Consider the following 18,897-nt stretch of genomic DNA (forward strand, 5'->3'; position numbering starts at 1 on the left):
CTGCTAGGCACGGTTCTAAATACAGGTGTCCTTTGCTTTTCCAAAGGTTGTGGCTGTACCACTTCACCTTTATGAGAGACTGATATTAGTATGTGTTTTTGATAACTGAAATAAGTCCAAAGATTTTGGTTTTACCACAAAAAAGTTAAAAAGCGGAAATAGTGTTCAGCATTTGGGTTGCCTTGAACTTTTACAGAAGCAGCAGGAACCCAAGCAGTGAGAGCAGCCCTGCCCAGCTCCTTCCCCAGGGCCTGCACTGCTCCAAGGTCCTGGCCACCATAGCTCTGAACTGCGTCTATGAGAAACTGGGCTTCATACCCATTTATTTTGTGCATCTGGGGGCGGCTGGGTGGCTCAGTCAGTTAAGTGTCCAACTTCAGCTCAGGTCATGATCTCACGGTTCGTGGGTTTGAGCCCCACAACAGGCTCTGTGCTGACAGCTAGCTCAGAGCCCGGAGCCTGCTTCGGATTCTGTGTCTCCCTCTCTGACTCTCCCCTGCTCATGCTGCCTCTCTCTCTCTCAGAAATAAAACATTAAAAAAAAATTTTATTTTGTGTATCTGTTAGCAAGATGTATCCTAAGGTATCAGAAAGGTCTAAAAGAGGTTATTTTGAGGGGTCCAGGAATGTTCAAAATTGTTTCTATATAAATTAATGGTAATTGCTTCTTTGCTTTACACCACTTTGGCTTATGAAAGCTTTTACAGAAACACTCTACCTTCTGATAGCAGGGAGACACCTGTATACCTATACAGACTCAGCTTATCAGTCCTCACAATAAGCCATGGGTAGATCTCATTTCACCCATTTATAGACAAGGAAACCAAAACACAGAGATTGGAGACCAGCACAAGTTCAAATATCTATAAGTTCCAGGGCTACATTTCAAATGCAGGTAGTGTGGCTTTACAGTTCTCAGCTGTTAACCAGTATGCTACAGTAGGTCTCTCAAAATTCAATGTCCTTGGGAGAAAAAGAAGGGCCTCAAGAGTATGCAAAGATCCACAATCAGGTTGATTCTTAGGCCTGCAGTGAATGAGTGACTCCCCAAATCCCTTGTTCTAGTAAAGTTCTGCCCTGAGAAGCCAACCAAGACTTACCCCAGAACTTTCAGTTTACATTCAGGAGATCTCAGGACTTCACATAACTTCATAATTCCTTCACACCCTAAAGAGTTCTGTGTCAGGTTTATTTTTATCAGGTTTTGGTTGCTTCTAAGAGTAAAGGAGAGATCCTGACAACACAGAGAGGTCAAGCCACAATATTCCAACCTGCAGGGAAGAGAGACTAATGATAAAATTAACTTAACCCCAGGACAGAGAGCAAGAATGTGAGAGATCTGTGACCTGGAAATGCAGGAGGGCTCCAGAAGTTAAAAAAAAAAAAAAAAAAAAAAGGCAAGCACAATTATGGAGGATTCAAAGAATGTAAGTACTTATAATATTCATTATAGATTGAATTTATCCCTTCCTAAATCATAAATTACAAGTTCTTATAGCCCAGGGAATAAATAAAACAGGGAAGCATACCAAGGAAAGCTAAAGCAGTTGAATCTTTGATCATCATTAAAAATATAGACTAATAATTAAACTTTTGAAATATGGTATTGACTACTTTGTAAAAATTTTTTAAAGTTTATTTATTTTTGACCAAGAGAGAGAGCATGAGCTGGGGAGGGGCAGAGAGAGAGAGGGAGACAAAGAATATGTAGCAGGCTCCAGGCTCTGACCTGTCAGCACAGAGCCTGACTTGGGGCTCCAACTCACAAATCATGAGACCATGACCTGGGCCAAAGTTGGACACTTAACTGACTGAGGCACCCAGGCACCCCTGGTACTATTTTAAAAGCAAGACATATAATGAGGTCTCTAGCACCATGCCATTTATGCAAATAAAAATGCATACACCAAAAGTCAACATTACATCTTTTATAAGAATACTCACAACTCTATGGCAGATTTCAAACACACTAGGCCAGCTGCCTATACAAGAGATAAATTAAAAGAGATAAATTAACCAACTAACCAACCAATATTCAATAGAGGGCTCTTGCATAAACCAATGATAATGTAATACTATGAACTAAAGAAATATGTTAAACTCAACTTTCTACACCTGATGAGGCCCCCAACCAATTTTAATTTTCACCTTATGTTTACCTAGCCATTCCTCAATTTAATGCCTAAGTAGGTGCTGAGTATATAAAAAACATTAGGGGCGCCTGGTTGGCTCAGTTCGTTAAGTGTCCAACCCTTGATTTCAGTTCAGGTCACAATCTCATGGTCAGGAAACTGACCCTTAGGTCACATTCAGCACTGTGCAGAGCCTGCTTGGGATTCTCTCTCTCTCCCTCCCTTGATACCTCCCCCACTTGTACTCTATCTCTCAAAATAAATAAATTTAAAAAAAATTTTAAGTTTCTGCCCACATGAAACTGGCATTAATGTGGTGAAGCAATAGTCCCACTATTTAAGACATAGGTAAAGAAATGTAATACAAAATAAACTATAGGAGGAAGGCACTTGTTGGGATGAACACTGGGTATTGTATGGAAACCAATTTGACAATAAATTATATTTTAAAAAAATAAGAAACTGTAGGGTAAAAAGTACTAGGAGACATAAAAGGTTAAAACAATTTTTCAGGAAACAATCTCTAAGTTTTCAGTCACTAATAACAGTCTCAAAATCCAGAGGGGTGCCTGGGTAGCTCAGCTGTTGAGCATCTGACTCTTGATTTCTGCTTAGGTCATGATCTCAGGGTTGTGGGATCCAGTCCAGCATCAGCATGGAGCCTCTTAAGATATTCTTTCTCTCTCTCTCTCTCCCTCTCTCTCTCTCCTCCTCCTTTGCCTCTCTCCTCAGGCTCACACTCTCCCTAAAGAAATTTTTTTTAAATCTTAAAAATTATATATATATAGAAAACTAAAACTAAGAGAACTCAAAGTGAAAGACACAAATCTTCAATTATAATGGAGATTTTAACATGCTTTTCACAGCAGGCAACTGACGTATCTAGAAAAAAATTACTAAAAATACAGATGATTTGAATAACAGAATTAATTTTAAATTAAGTCATATACAATACTGCAACCAACAGTTCTTCATCTTTTTAAATACACCATGGCAGACATATAAGAACTGAATGTCAACTGGAGCAAATGTTAACAAATTTCAAAGAACTACAATCACACACAGTCTGTTCTCAGACCACAATGCTAAAGATTAAATATAAAAAGATAAGACTCTCTTATATGTTTGAAAATTAAGGAATACTAGGGTGTCTAGGTGGCTTAGTTGGTTAATATCCAACTCTTGGTTTCAGTTCAGGATAGTTTTCATGAGTTCTAGCCCTATGTTGAGCTTTGTGCTGGCAGCACAGAACCTGCTTGGGATTTTCTCTCTCCCTCTCTCTCTGTCCCTTCCCCACTCATGCTCTCTCTCTAAAAATAAATAAATAAACTTAAAAAAAATGAAATTAAGGAATATACTTTAATTCATGAAGAAAAAAGCATAAGGAACTTAAATTTATTTTAGACTCAAAAATAACAAATGCTGCATGTAATATTATAGAATGAAGTTAATGCAATGATTTCAAGGAAAAATTAAGTGTTGGAAAAGGAGGAAATATTTATGAGCTACACATTAAACTCAAGTATTTAAGAACGGTATTATAAAAAGAAGAAAAGGGGGCACTTGGGTGGCTCAGCTGGTTAAGTGTCTGACTCTTGGTTTCAGCTCAGGTCAGGATCTCAGGGTTTCATGAGTTTGAGCCTGGCGTTGGCTTTGTGCCCATAACACGGAGCCTGTCTGGGATTTTCTCTCTCTCTCTCTGCGCCTCCCCTGCTTGCACGCTGTCTCTCACAAAAATAAATGAATAAACTTAAAAAAAGAAAAAGAATTTAAGAATGGTAAAATAAACTCAACAAAAGTAGAAGATAAAACAATTAGTTAAATAGGAAATACAATAGAGAAGCTCAATGTTGTGTTCTTTAAAAAGTAAAATGAGGGGCACCTGGGTGGCTCAGTTGATTAAGCATCCAACTTAGGCTCAGGTCATGATCTCACGGGTTCGTGGGTTCCAGCCCTGCGTTGGGTTCTGTGCTGGCAGCTCAGAGCCTGGAGCCTGTTTCGGATTCCGTGTCTCCCTCTCTCTCTGCCCCTCCCCTGCTCATGCTCTGTCTCGGTCTCAAAAATAAATAAACTATTAACAAATTTTTTAAAAAAGAGAAAAAGCTCAAATTGCCAATATCAGGAAAAGCAAGGAGACATCACCAGATGTCTAAATCACTGGAGATGATTAGAAGCTGAGCAGATAATAAATTAGACCCTTGCCAATAAATTTTAAAATTTAGATGAAATAGATAAAATCATAGGAATAATCTTACCAAAAATTACTCAATAAGAGAAAACATACATAAATGTATAATTATTTTAAAAATGAATCAGAAGTCAAATCTCCACACAAAGGAAATTTCAGATCATATAGCTTCACCAGAAATTTCTACAAAGTTTAAGGAAGAAATAATTCCAGTCTTAACACAAATCTCCTCAGGAAACAAAGAAGGATCATTCCTGAACTCACTTTTTTTTAAATACTATAATTTGGATGCCAAAACATGATAGGGACTACACAAGAAAATTGTAACATAGTCTCCATTATAAACAAATATTAAAATATTCATTTATCAACAAAATAAAGTGCACATTGTATATAAGACATAGCATGACCAAGATGGTTTTGAGACCAAAAAAGGTTGATATAGGAACAGATATAATATATATAATAAAATCCATGTTACTGACCACATTTGGCACATTTCAGAAAGTTCAACATATATTCATAACTTAAAATGAAGAAAAACAAATTCTTAGCAAACTAAAGATAGGAACCTTTTTAAATTAATAAATGAAACACTGAAATTTTGCTTCTGACAATGAGAATAACACAGGGAAGCCCACTATCGAGATATTCTATCACAGGTCTTACAAGTTACTAAGGCAATAAAAAGAAAAAAATAGAAAAGGAAAAGACAAACTTTATTCCCTAAAGAGAGACTGTGTACCTAGAAAATCTAAATCTAAGTGACTAAGCAATTCTAATCAACCAGAGGATGCACTGGGTATGAAATTAACATGCAATCCCCAACTGTGTTTCTCTGTATAAGGAATAATCAAAATGAAAAAATAAGAAAAATACCCATATACAAAAGTACTGCAATATAGCAAGTACTTAGAAATAAAGTTAAACAGTAAAATAAAGGGCTACTATAGGAAAAATTACTAAGCTTTATTGATAGAGCTAAGTAAATAAGGAAATTTATCATAATTAATAGATTCAATGCAAATTCAATTAAAATCCCAATATATGGGTAGGCATGGCTATATGGGCAGATGCACATGCATGTGTGTGATAAGCTGATATTTAGAATTTTGTTTGGAAATGCAAAAGGAGAACACAGTAACAGACCCATGTACCAATGAAGATTTGATTTATAACAAAGGTGGCACGGCCACATAGTGGGGAAAGAAAAACAGTCAATAAATTTTGCTGGAATAGAGGAGTATCCACATAGAAAAAATATTAAATTGGACTGAGTTCAAATCATATGTTTTTGGAGGTGGAGGGGTGGAGAGAATGTGTATGCACACATTTGGGGGAGGGCCCAAGAGAGGTGAGAGCAGGGAGGGGTGGAGAGAGAGAAAGAGAAAGAGAGATAGAATGAATAAATCTCCCAGCACAGAGCACAATCTCACCATCGTGAGATCATGACCTGAGCCGAAATCAAGAGTCAGAAGCTCAACTAACTGAGCTACCCAGGCACTCTGCCAAACATATTTTAAAATTAAAGTCTCAAATGCTTCAAAAGCCACCTTTTACATTTAGAAAATAATAACGGCATGTCTTCATAATTCCAGAATTGGGAAAAATTTCCTCAACAGTTACAAAAAGGACTAATAAAGGAATAATCTGATGTTATTAGAGTGAAAAGAAAGCCCGAGTTATTGTCACATATCTAAGTGACAAGGGCTCATAACCAGAATATATTGGAGGAAAACAAAAAAAACCCTACAAACCAAAAAGCACAAAATGGCTCACCCAATTGAGCCATTTTGAAAATAATGTGAAAAATAAACAAAATAAGTGAAGAAGGAACTTTACAAAAGAGGAAATCCAAATGGCTATTAAGCATCTGAAAAGGTGTTGAACCTCTCTTTAACCACACAATTCTAAATTAAAACCACAATGAGATGCCAAAGCACACATCTGATTCACTAAAACTTCAAAAATTAGGTCAGACAAAATTGGCAAGAATAGAGAACGGAACTATCACACACTACCAGGGGTAGAATAAATTAGTACAGTATTTATTGAGAGAAAGAGAGAGAGGGAAGGGAAGGGAGGGGAGGGGAGGGAAGGGAAGGGAAGGGAAGGGAGAAAGGAAAGAAAAGAAAGAACAGGGTAAGGGCAAAGAGAGGGAGAGAATCCCAGGCAGGCTCTTCACTGTAAGTGCAGAGCCCATGCGTGTCTTGAACTCATGAACCGTGAGATCATGGACCTGAGCCAAAGTTGGACACTTAACCAACTGACCCACCCAGGTGCCCCAGCACAACCTTTTTGACAAATACCTGATAAATTTGAAGACCCTTTCCCAATGATGCAATAAATCACTATTTTTTCCTAAATATATACATATGTGCCTCAATTCATGTATTAAAAATTCATCAGCAGCATTCATCATAAAATAAATGAAAACAACAAAAATGCCCACCTATAATAGAATGGTTACATAGTTTGTGATATGGTCATTCACTGAAATAATTTACTGTGGTAAAAATGAAGTAACTACCACTACACAAGATGACTGGATAACAAATTCCTAACAATGAGCAAAAAGAATCGTAACACAAGAGAATATGTAGAGTATGATTCCCTGTGTATGTTCAAAACCTAGCAAAATTTAACAATACATTACATAGGATTGTATACACTCACAGCCACTCTACAGATAAACAAATAAACTAAGACCACAAAATTCAGGATAATGGTTTTACTTCTTAGGGAGGATGGAAGAGTGTTGTAAGGGAGGAGTAGGGGAATTTAATTCCTGGGAAAATTCAATTATTGACCTGGCTGAGGTTACACATGATTGACATTTATTTTTTATGCTTTTATGCATTTATTATTTTCTCAAAAATAAATAATAAATAAAAACTAAATAAATACAGGGGAGGGGCAGAGAGAGAGAGAGGGAGAATCTCAAGCATACTCAGTGCTGTCAGCAGAGAGCCCGATATGAGTTTCATGAAATCATGAAAGTCAAAACTGAGTCGGATACTTAATTAACCAACTGAGTCACCCAGGCAATCCCTGACTTTTAAATAGTTTTATTCACTTATTTCTATGTATTTTCTATTTCATAGTGAAAATGTTTAAAATATGACTTGATAGATGGTTTTTTTCGGTGTATAAACATTCTTTTTTCCCCCAAGTTTTTATTTAAATTCCATGTAGTTAACATACAGTATAATATTTGTTTTAGGTGTAGAATTCAGTGATTCATCACTTACAACAACCAGGGCTCATCACAAGTGTCCTCCTTAATAGCATTACCCATTTAACCCATCTCCCCACCTACCTCCCCTCCAGCAACCCCCAGTTTGTTTTCTATAGTTAAGAATCTGTTTTATGGTTTTATTTTTTCTTAATGATCCAGCAATTGCACTACACACTAGGTATTTCCCCAAAGGACACAAAAATACAGATTCAAAAGGATATATGCACCCCAGTGTATTTTATAGCAGCATTATCTATAATAGCTAAAGTACGGAAAGAGCCCAAATGTTCATTGACTGATGAATGGATAAAAAAGATGTGGTGTAAATATACAATGGAATATTACACAGCCACTAAAAGGAATGAAATCTTGCCATTTGCAACAACATGGATAGCGCCAAAGAGTATGCCAAGCAAAATAAGTTAGTCAGGGAAAGACAAATACCATATGTTTTCACTCATATGTGAAATTTAAGAAACAAAACAGATGAATACAGGCAGATCTTTAAAATATCAGAAGAGAGGGGGCGCCTGGGTGGCTTAGTCGGTTAAGCGTCTGACTTTCGCTTAGGTCATGATCTCGCGGTTCGTGGGTTCGAGCCCCGCGTCGGGCTCTGTGCTGACTGCCAGCTCAGAGCCTGGAGCCTATTTCAGAGTCTGTATCTCCCTCTCTCTCTGACCCTCCCCTGCTCACGCTGTCTCTCTCTCTCCTAGAAATTAAAAAAAAAAAAAATCAGAAGAGAAAAATTAAAATTACAGAATGTAGATGACATTGGAAGAAGCAAGAAGGGGGTCATCACTGCTGAAAATGAACTTAAAATTATGGGTGAGAGAAAAGACAAGCGAAAAGAAAATGAATTTTAAAAGATTAGAAAAAAATTATAAAGACCAACAAGAGATCCAACACAAGTATAATTTGTAACCCTGATAACAAATTAGATAAGCGGAAATTAAAATGCAGGAAACCTATATATAAAAAAAAAATAACATAATCTACAGATTGAAATGGCACACCATTTCCCCAGGAAAATATTAATGAGAAAAATTCTACACAGGACAAGTTATTGTTCCTAAAGAGCAATTCTATGGACACTGAAGCCAAAAAAAAAAAAAAAAAAAAAAAAAGCATGTTTAACCAGTAAGGACACTAAAAGGCAAGAATCAGCTGGCTTCAGACTTTTCAGTAACTAGATTCAATGCTAGCAGGCAGTGGACTTTCTGTAAAACCCTCAGAAGAAAGATGACCAAAATATGAACACAGCCAAGCTGCCACTCAAGGTCACAGAAATCTAAGACATTTCCAGATATGCAAGAAGTCAAGGATAATAGTAGTCATGTCTCCCATTTTGAAGAAACAATGGGCCAATAGTCAAGGTTTTCAATGAACAGTCCATGGTCCCTACCATCTACAGGCATTTAGTAATCCTGAGCTCTGGAATAATATTTCAAAGTTATAAAGATTTCTGATCCTACCTCCCTCACCACATCTTGGTCGACATATAGAGGGGGCATTTGGTCACTAAATACAGCTATCCCCTGAAATGGTTCATTCTGTATCTCACCACTTCCTGAGTAATGATTAGGTTGAAAGGGAAAGAAAGTTATAGGATACCTTTGAAATTTCAGGACTGCATTTTGATCATTCCTGGGCATTATGCTTTTCTTTCCCTAACAGCAACTCCAGGCCAGACTGATTGGTGAACCCTCCACTCCAGGTGGCAGGCCAGCCAAAAAGGACCTGTGGGGTTCAAACTTAATTTGGCTTCAGACACCTGGAGTCACCTGTGGATCACGAGGATAATGATCGTTTGGTTGAGTATACTGCTTGAGAAGTCCCACTACAAGCCAAGATGTTGAATAGAATGAATTTATAGAAATATTGTAAAAATGCTTTATTCTTTTCCTGCCAGATTCCTCTGGACTGAAAGCCTGGGTACAAGCAGGGGATGACTGGAGATGAGGCGAAGTTACAGGCACTAGGATGGGACTCATTGATTTAAAGACTGTGGGGAAGAGCAGCCACACCAACACCAGGGGAAGGAACATCTCAGAACCTGGGAGGTGCAGGGAGTGGGAAGAACAATTCATGATTTCTTTTCCTTCCTTAGACCCAACACAGCTGCCTGGCAAAATTATGTGGTCTGCTGAAGTAGCAGCTGCGGCTGACAAACTGACCCACTGACCAGTTTGTCCATATGACGTGGGAACAGAAAATTCCATGTGGACACAGCAGGTCCTAACTGTTCTGCTGTGCCTCATGTCATCAGCGGCAGTCCCCAGATTTGGATCCCAGTCACAGGTATACAAACACAACTGGTACAACCTTGTTTCAGTGTGACTGGTACAAATTCATAAGCTTCTCTTGATGCCAGTGGAGCCTTTGTTTATGCGATTTATGGCTAACAAGGCACCTGTGACTACTCAGTGACACATAACCAAACCACTGTAATGGTGACCCAAATCAATAGAACAACACATCCCACACTAGAGTGAACTTTGTTCCTTCAGGTTATATGTTTGTTACGTGTGGAGGTGTGGACCACTGAATATCTCTTTATTAGGGATAGGACTGCTTTCGGCCAGATTTTGTTCCCTATATTTATTGCCAATTATACCAAGATCAGCAGGTCAACCTTAACTCCCTTTCACGAGTTATAATGAATAAGACCTCTTGGTCTCATTCAGTTGGCTAGTCCAGGATGCTGAGGATATAGTTGAAATCAATACTGCAATGTGACCTCATCCCATGCTTGGAGTCCTAATTATGGTGGCCCTAATTAAATGGCCTAGGAGACAAATTGAGCAGATCTGGCCCCTGCCTCTGTTCGTCAGATTAGTGAGAGTGGCATATCCATGTGAAAACTAACCAAGACTATATTGTGCAGAGAAAGAGGGCAGATATTGCTGGGAGACAGTCTTCTGTAGGTCTTTTGCTTTCCTACATGATTTATTGACAAAAATGTTAAGACCCTGACAACTCTATGTGGCCATTTCCTAGGAGGTGTATGCAGTGAGCAGTCTGGGGGGATGTCTTCCTCTGGGACAAAGGGCAGGCTTGCTTCATGCTTCCTATAAAGTGGTGAGTCCCCCAAGCTCCGTGTTTCTCTCCTGGGATGCAACCCACTACCATGTGAGCTGTCCATATCCACCATGTAGGACTTGAAGGACAAAGGAAACTGACACACATACACTAGTGCTTGTGCTGCTATGCTAGGAGTAATAAAATCCTCTGTCTCCAATGTGACTCTGGGTTTCCAGAGTCCAGGAAACAGTAATAGGCTAACTTACTAGGTTATAAGCAGGATAAAATTAAATTTCAGACCCAATAATTACAATATCATCACTGTCATAAAAATACATAAATTGTTAATGGAAACATAGGTAAAGTAGCACTTTCTTGAAAGAGTTAGGGAGACATATCATAGTATTTGGGTTTCCCACACATGGAACAAAATTCTTGACCCAGAGATCTTTAATTCATGCTGTGTACATAAGAATGTACTAGCCAATATCAGTTCAAGATTTAAAAAGAAAATAAACACCTCAACAATGTGTGACTGAACATCAAAAGTACTCAGAACATAGGGTAAGACTTTTTTAGACTGCAGGCTCCTTAAGAGCCTAGATAGCATTTTTCCAGAGAGAAGACAATTAGCAAAATCTTCAATATAAAAAGAAAAAGTAATCTAAAAACAGATGAAATATCTGAAGGATGATAGAACATGAAAGACCTTAAAATATACCCTAAGGCACTAAAGAGAAAAGGAAGAAATGTGAAATATGGCTTCAGTACTAACAACACATAATACACACTGATGCATATATTTGAAATTCAGATTCTCATTTCTGAGAGTAACTTACCTTCTAGCCCATTTATTTTTTCATCCCCTCTCATGTACTAAATTTCTTCTAGCCACATTAGCCACCAAATAGGTATCATTTTCCTCATGGAAAACTGAACTCACCCAAGCCTCTGAATATTGCAGTTTGGATGTCTCAAAGCCTCGCACAGAATTTTTACCCCTTCGTCCTGCAGGTCATTGTTCCCAAGGTCCAGGCTCCGCAGGTGTGGGTTGTTGAGAATAGCAGAAGCCAGATCCAGACAACACACACTAGTGAGCACACAGCCCATCAATCTGCAAGAAACAGAAGAGACAAGTGAGACCTTCAGTTGTGAGCCTTAATTCATTTATTCCTCTGAGAGAAGCCCAGGTATCAGAGCCTTTTTCCTGACTCTTTTCTATCCACAGTCCAAGATGCACACAGGAACGTCTAACATTACCAGCAGAAACCAATGGGGTTTCTTTTTTTTTTTTTTTTCCCTTTCACAGTTTATGGTCAAGTTGGTTTCCATAGAACACCCAGTGCTTGCTGGGATGAGCAGTGGGGTTTCTTAATGACCAGAAAAACCATTGGGTAAAACTGCTTTCTCCCTCAAGGTTGTTATCCACAAGCTTCTAAAATCAAGGATATAAACACTTATTTCTATCAATACTAAAAAAATGGATATAAGTTTACCCAAGGAATCCAAAGATCTCTGTGCTTTCAGTTTCCAGTAATTTTTGAAATAAAAATATTTAAAAAAAAAAACTTAAGGTGTTATCAAGAGGAAGCAGCCTACATATAAAAAGATATGTCCTTTAGTCCTTTGTAGGGCATTTAAGAGCATTCACAGCCTGGCCTCAGGCATTCTCTTTCCATACTTTGTCCCCATCCTCTTCATCTTTCAAGGCTAAGGTAATTCAGTCCCCTCTGTCCCATTCCTTTTTATTATTTTTTTAATGTTTTTTTAATTTATTTCTGAGAGAGAGGGAGAGAGACAGTGTGAGCAGGGGAGGGTCAGAGAAAGGAGACACAGAATCCAAAACAGGCTCCAGGCTCTGAGCTGTCAGCACAGAGCCTGACGCGGGGCTCAAACCCACTAACCGTGTGATCATGACCTGAGCTGAAGTTGGACGCTTAAAGGACTGAGCCACCCAGGCACCCCCTCTCTATCCCATTCCTTGCTCCTTGGGACTTTTGTCATAACTTTTTTTTTTAAGTTTATTTAGTTTGAGGGAGACAGAGACAGAGAGAGCGAGCAAGGGAAGGACAGAGAGAGGGAGAGAGAGAGAATCCTAAGCAGGCTCTACACTGACAGTGTGTAGCCTTACACAGGGCTTGAACTCAAACTGTGAGATCATGACCTGAGCCAAGATCAAGAGTCAAACATGTAACTGACTGAACCACCCAGGAGCCCCTGTCATATCTTTATAATGACACATGGTGTAGGTTATGATTGGCTTTATATTTATTTCCCTGCCATCAGCATTTTGTGAGTTACCAGAAGGCAAGGACATCATTTTGGCAATTATCTTTAATGCCCTCAGATGTAGCTTGTATTTGTTGTAAATTTGGGTAGAGAGAACTGGCATGGCCTGCATAGAAGCTATAAAGGTAGCTACAAAAGCACACATTTGTCTATGTGTTTACAGCAATGCTAAGGAGAGAAAGTAGACTAACCAAACATCTTGGGTACATAGGTCACTTAAAAATTAAAGAAATTGTGGCTGAAGTAAAAGGTATTAGATTTAACCATAATCTCCATGAAGTAAAATTTTGCCTTCTAGTTGAATAATAGTCAAGGAAACTTCAGAGAATCACATCATATGTATTTTCCTAAAGAAAGTACAGATATGGGGCACTGGAGTGGCTCAGTCAGTTGAGCATCTGACTCTTGATTTAGGCTCAGGTCATGATCCCAGGGTCATGGGAATGAGCCCCATGTTGGACTCTGTGCTGACAGTGTGGAGCCTGCTTGGGATTCTCTCTCCTCCCTTCTCTTTAACCCCTCCTCTACTGTCACTGTCTCATTCTCAATAAAAAAATTTAAATTTTTGAAAAATGGATTTTTGGATATTTTAAAAAATTCCCTTCCTAGTTTAAAAGTTGACCTGATTATAAACCTGAATTGAAGGGGAAAAAAAAAAAACGAGTAGAGCACAATTTCTGCTTCATGGATGTAGGGCACAGGACACACAGTAGACTCAGTAGGTCGCAATCAGAAAAAATATAAAAAAATGGCTACTGTTCAACCTGATGTCTCTGGTCCTCCTTACCTGAGGGAGTTTGATTATAATTACTGTAGTAACTATTTAAGAACAATCTGATGAACATACTTCCCCAGCTTGTCTCAGGCAAGAGGAGAGAGAGGGAATCAGCTGTTTATTTTCTCTGACAAATACTCAGCTTGGCCCTTCTTTACCCATCTCCCCTGCCCACACAGTAGTTAAAGCACGCAAGGTCAGATCACAGAAAACCTACTCCAGGTCCTGAAGGTTACAGCTGGGCTGCCGAAAGACATCGCACAGAAGCTTTACTCCATCGTCTTGTAGCCAGTTGGACCCAAGATCCAGATGTGTCAGGCTCTTGTTGTATAGGAGAGAAGATGAGAGATGTTCACCACTCAGTGAGGTGAAGTGGCAACGCCTCAGCCTACAGGAAGGACAGTGGGAGGAGAGATGGAATCATTGCTGTACTGCCTGGAGATTTTTCTCTTTGCAGAGGTTTCATCCTGTGCCCCCTTAACCTGTTTTCTAACACTCATCTCAGATCAAATACCCTCTCTCCCTCATTACCTTTTTGCCTGTCTCCTTGGGATACTTAGGTTAGCACCAAATTGCTAACTGGATCCATGTTCTTGACAATTTTTCTTTTTAAATGATTTTTTAAAATTTATTTTGAAAGAGAGAGAAAGAAAGAGAGAGAGAGAGAGAGAATCCCAAGCTCAGAGAGAATCCCTGATGTGAAGCTCAGTCTCATGAACTATGAGATCATGGCCTGAGCTGAAACCAAGAGTCAGATGCCCAACTAACTGAGCTGAGCCCCCCAGATGCCCCCAGAATTTTTCTTTACTATATAGGTGAGATTTTAAAAAAAATAAATGAAAGGTTAACCTCATCTGTGCATAAAAACAGTACCTTATTGCAGAAGTAGCTACATGGAGAGGAGTAGGCGTATGGAATAGAATGGAAGTAATCATAATCAAGTACTTTTTTACATAATAAAAGTGGCATTTCCAATCAGTAGGGAAAAGATCTATTATACTAAAAGTAATTTGGGAAAGCAGACCTGACATATGGGAAAAAATAAGTTTTAAGCCTTATAACAAATAAAGTAGGAATAGTTTAACACTTAAATGTTAAAAATTAAACCATAAAGAGTATGATATTAGTAGGGTTTTAAAAAATAAAGACATTTCCAATTATGACAAAACTTCTAGAAGTCATGAGGAGGAAGGAAAGTAATGTGACTTCACAAAAATTTTAAACTTCTGTGTTCTAAAAATGGCCATGAGAAAACATACAGACACATGCTAGGTAAATTATTTGCAATATAGAAAAATAGTGGCTATAATGTATGTGTGATATTAATAACCATAGTATATAACATAAGTAACAGAAAACATCCAAAGGAAAATGGAGCCTATGATGAGGCAATTCCTAGAATATTAAAGGCCACAAACTTTTGAAAAGATGCTCAACATCGGGTCATTTTTATTTATTTATTTTATTATTTTTTAAGAAAGCTCCATGCCCAATGTGGGGCTTGAACTCAAGAGTCACATGCTCTACCAGCTGAACCAGCCAGGTGCACCTGAACATCAAATCATTTTTAAAGTTATTTTCAATTCTCTAATTAATACTGATAAAAAAAAACAGTAGATACTTGACGAGGATATTAAAATGCAGGCCTCTAGATTGCCGAGGAATTATGAACAATCTATCTAGAAAAAATGTAACCATATCTGACAAAATAAAAATTTTGGCTCATCAATTCCACGTCTGGAAATCAACCAGGAGCAATGAACAGAATCATCACACTGTGATCCAGCCATATCCTGGGAGGCCACATATCTGTTTGATGGTGTTCATATATGTTTACCTGCTCTAGACCCTGAATATGGAGTTAGACAGGCAGACTTTAGTCCTGAATCCACCATTTCCTTGTGAGCATTACGCAAGCTATATAATCTTTCTAAGCCTCACATTTCTCATCTGGTGCTTAGAATTCAGGTGGCCTATTTGACACCAACAGGTACATTTGTAAAGATGAAACAAATTTAGCACAGGGCCCAGCACAGAGTAAGGACACAATAAATGACACTTATTAACACCATCATTCTCGTCATCTTCATTATCACTATGGATAACAATAGGGGGAAAGCAAGGGACAGAATATGTTTATAACATTCTCCCTTTTAAAATATATTTCAAAATGTGTATTACAGCAGCAGGATGAAAACTCGTGCTCACTTACACAAGGCTCTGGAGATTGCACTGTGGATGTTTCAAGGCATCGCTCACAAGCTTTATGCCATCATCTCCCAAGATGTTGTCTGCCAAGCACAAATGTGTCAACCTCTTGTTGCTGATGAGAGCCAAAGAAAGATCTTCACAACCAGCTACTGTTAGGCCACAGCTTTCTAAGCTGAAGGAGAAACACAGTTGGGAAGGGATCAGTCAAATTCCAAAGTTCATGTTTCTCATCCTCAGGGACACTAGCTGGTACATACAGTCCCTATATCTCTACTATAGAATCAACCTTGCAAACCTACAAAAATTACAAATGCCACTGCAGCTATATACAAGGGAGAACAGGAGGAAAATAATAATAAAAACAAGCATTCATGAAGAAGCAGCATTTAAAAGTCTAATGAGAGAGAAATCAAAGGAGGACTTCACACAGAGCTCATCCAGGATTGACAAATGAGCCAAGCGGTGTCCGGACCCAAGCAGTTTGCCCATACAGCTCTTAACTAAGTCACACAAGACTGCACAAAAGGACTCCAGGGAAACAAAGCAGCAAGACTCACGACAGTCTCTCTAGGTGACACTTGGGATGTCCTAAGGCCTCACACAACAGCTTGACTCCATCATCTAATAGGTGATTGGTTGACAGATTCAGAAATACCAGGCTCTGGCTTCTGACGAGAGCCTTAGAGATATTTAGACAACAAACTGTAGTTAGGTTGCAGGATTCCAAGCTGAAAAACAACACATAAAACCAGAGATGACCCTCCTCAAAGAAGAGTTAGGACCACCACTCAACCACCCTCACAGGCTTTGCGACTTTTTCTGAAAACCAGCTTCCCTACTTGCAATGAGTTATTTAGCTAAAGCGCAAGGATCCTTTGGTGAGTTAGGTTGGGGAGAGCAGGAAGCTTATCTCTTCCATCCCCATCTCCTCAAATCCCTATGAAAATATGTATGAAAGTCCTAAAAAATATTTTTAAACGAGACTTTTTTAATCTAGGAGGAATTTCCTCCAACTACAACATGGAAGAAGGTGGACCAAAGTGTGTGGAGTCCTTGTGCTCTGACTTCTGAAACAAATGGGGCAGAAGTCAGGAGCAAAAGCTGTGATTCTCACAGCTGTCTGCCAAGAACTCACCTATTCATGGGAGTCAATCCATGTGTTCTGAGGAACCCAGTCCTTAAGAGTATATCTACTAGATTTACTAGATTTAATAAATTTGCTGGAAGTAAATCAGAAATAGGGGCACCTGGGTGGCTCAGTTGGTTAAACATCTGACTTTGGCTCAAGTCATGATCTAACGGTTTGTGAGTTCAAGTCCTGTAATGGGCTCTGTGCTGACAGCTCAGAGCCTGGAGCCTGCTTTGGATTCTGTGTGTGTCTCTCTCTCTGTTCCCTCCCCAACTCACAGTCTGTCTCTATCTCTCTCTCTCTCAAAAATAAAGATTGAAAAATTTTTAAAAAAGAAGTAAATCAGAAATAAAACAGTCTAAAAGTAAACAAGGAAAGGAAGCCATAGAAGAAAGGAAGAAGTACATGAAGAGCCCACAACTGGAGAGACTCCTATTTTGAGACAGCTGGTGCCTGGAGAAGGCTGGGCCTGGTACTAGCTCTTCGTAAGACAAGGAAGGTGACAGCAGCGTTCCAGGAACTTGGGAGTCGCTCTAGCTACTCATCTGAATCAAGCACTTATCAACTCAGTCCCTCAGGAATTGGTTCTTTTCATCCAAATAAGGGTACATATAGGTAAGAATAAGAGAAACTCCCTCCTCCACCCAGAATTGGACCTCAGTGGATGATCTAAGGCTGGAAACCTCAACTTGCCCTGAAAAAGTGTTATGGACTGAATTACATTCACCAAAATTCAGATGTTAAAGCCCATGCTCCCTGTGTGACTATATTTAGGGACAAGGCCTTTAAGGAAGTAATTAAGGTTATATGAGGTCATAAGAGGGGACCCTGAATCCAAAAGGACCGGTGCCCTGATGAGAAGGGAAGAGGCACCAGGACTGCACACACACGAAAGAGGCATGTGAAGGAACCACAAGAAGGCGGTTATCTACAAGCCTAGGAGCGAAGCCTCATCAGAAACACACCCTGCCGGCCCCCTGATCTTGAACTTCCAGGCTCCAAAGTTGTGAGAAATAAATTTCTGTTGTTTAAGCCACCCGGACTGGGGCATTTTGTTATAGCTGCCTGAACAGGAGGAAGCGAGAGGGTATTACAGCAGCAGCCAAGCAGGCAGTTAGAGAAACAAGGGAAACGTCATACACTGGGTGTGGATAGAGCCCTTCCAGACAGAAAAAGATTCCAATATTACAGGGCCTGTGGATAAAATGTTAAAATTTAACTGAAGGACAGAAAATATGTACATGTATGAAAAACAGAAAAATGGGGAAGCAGAAGAAAGGCTTGTTTTACCTCTAATGTATAAGGTGCACATTCTCTGAACAAGAGCACGTCCTAAAAAGGGGTCACACTGAGAAAGGGAGCGGGTTTAAGATAAAAAGAGTGCAACGAATTTAAAAATAGGAGAAAACTGGAATCCATAAGAGCGCAACGAGTTTAAAAACAGGAGAAAACTGGAATCCATATTTGAAGCACTAAAGAACAAAAGCAGTGAAAATAAATGTGACAAACTCCTCAAGGAGGAAGGACGAAAAAAGATTTAAGTGAGAAAAATAAGAGTTATACAGGAAAAGAGCTACAACCAATGATTAAGAGATGCTCTTGAAAAAAGAAAAGAGAAATATAGCCATTTTTAAAAATCCAATTGAAGGAAAGAAGTTTTCTTTTCTTTCTTTTTTCTTTCTCCACTTGAGCAGCAGGCAGACGTTGATTAGGGTAGAAGAGCAGAAAGTAAAGGGCACCTGGGTGGCTCAGTCAGTTAAGCATCTGACTTCGGCTCAGGTCATGATTTCCCCATTTGTGGGTTCGAGCCCTGCATCGGGCTCTGTGCTGCCAGCTCAGAGCCTGGAGCCTGCTTCTGGGTCTCCCCCTTTCTGCCCCTTCCATGCCCCTGCTCTGTCTCTGTCCATAATAAAT

General features: G+C 39.1%; 1 protein-coding gene across 1 annotated transcript in view; it reads right to left on the reverse strand.

Moving 5' to 3' along the window:
• NLRP14 (NLR family pyrin domain containing 14) overlaps positions 1-18,897 on the reverse strand; it is a 39,427-nt gene that overhangs the window by 588 nt on the left and 19,942 nt on the right. Inside the window, exons 6-10 of the mRNA XM_039225173.1 lie at positions 16,412-16,582; positions 15,856-16,026; positions 13,861-14,031; positions 11,523-11,693; positions 1,101-1,271 (exon numbers count right to left, since the gene is read on the reverse strand). Of these exons, the coding sequence (XP_039081104.1) occupies positions 1,101-1,271; positions 11,523-11,693; positions 13,861-14,031; positions 15,856-16,026; positions 16,412-16,582 (855 nt within the window). The remainder of the gene's footprint in view (positions 1-1,100; positions 1,272-11,522; positions 11,694-13,860; positions 14,032-15,855; positions 16,027-16,411; positions 16,583-18,897) is intronic.

This window comes from Hyaena hyaena, unplaced genomic scaffold, assembly GCF_003009895.1.
Source record: "Hyaena hyaena isolate Hyena2069 unplaced genomic scaffold, ASM300989v1 scaffold_1969, whole genome shotgun sequence".
Classification (NCBI taxonomy): domain Eukaryota; kingdom Metazoa; phylum Chordata; class Mammalia; order Carnivora; family Hyaenidae; genus Hyaena; species Hyaena hyaena.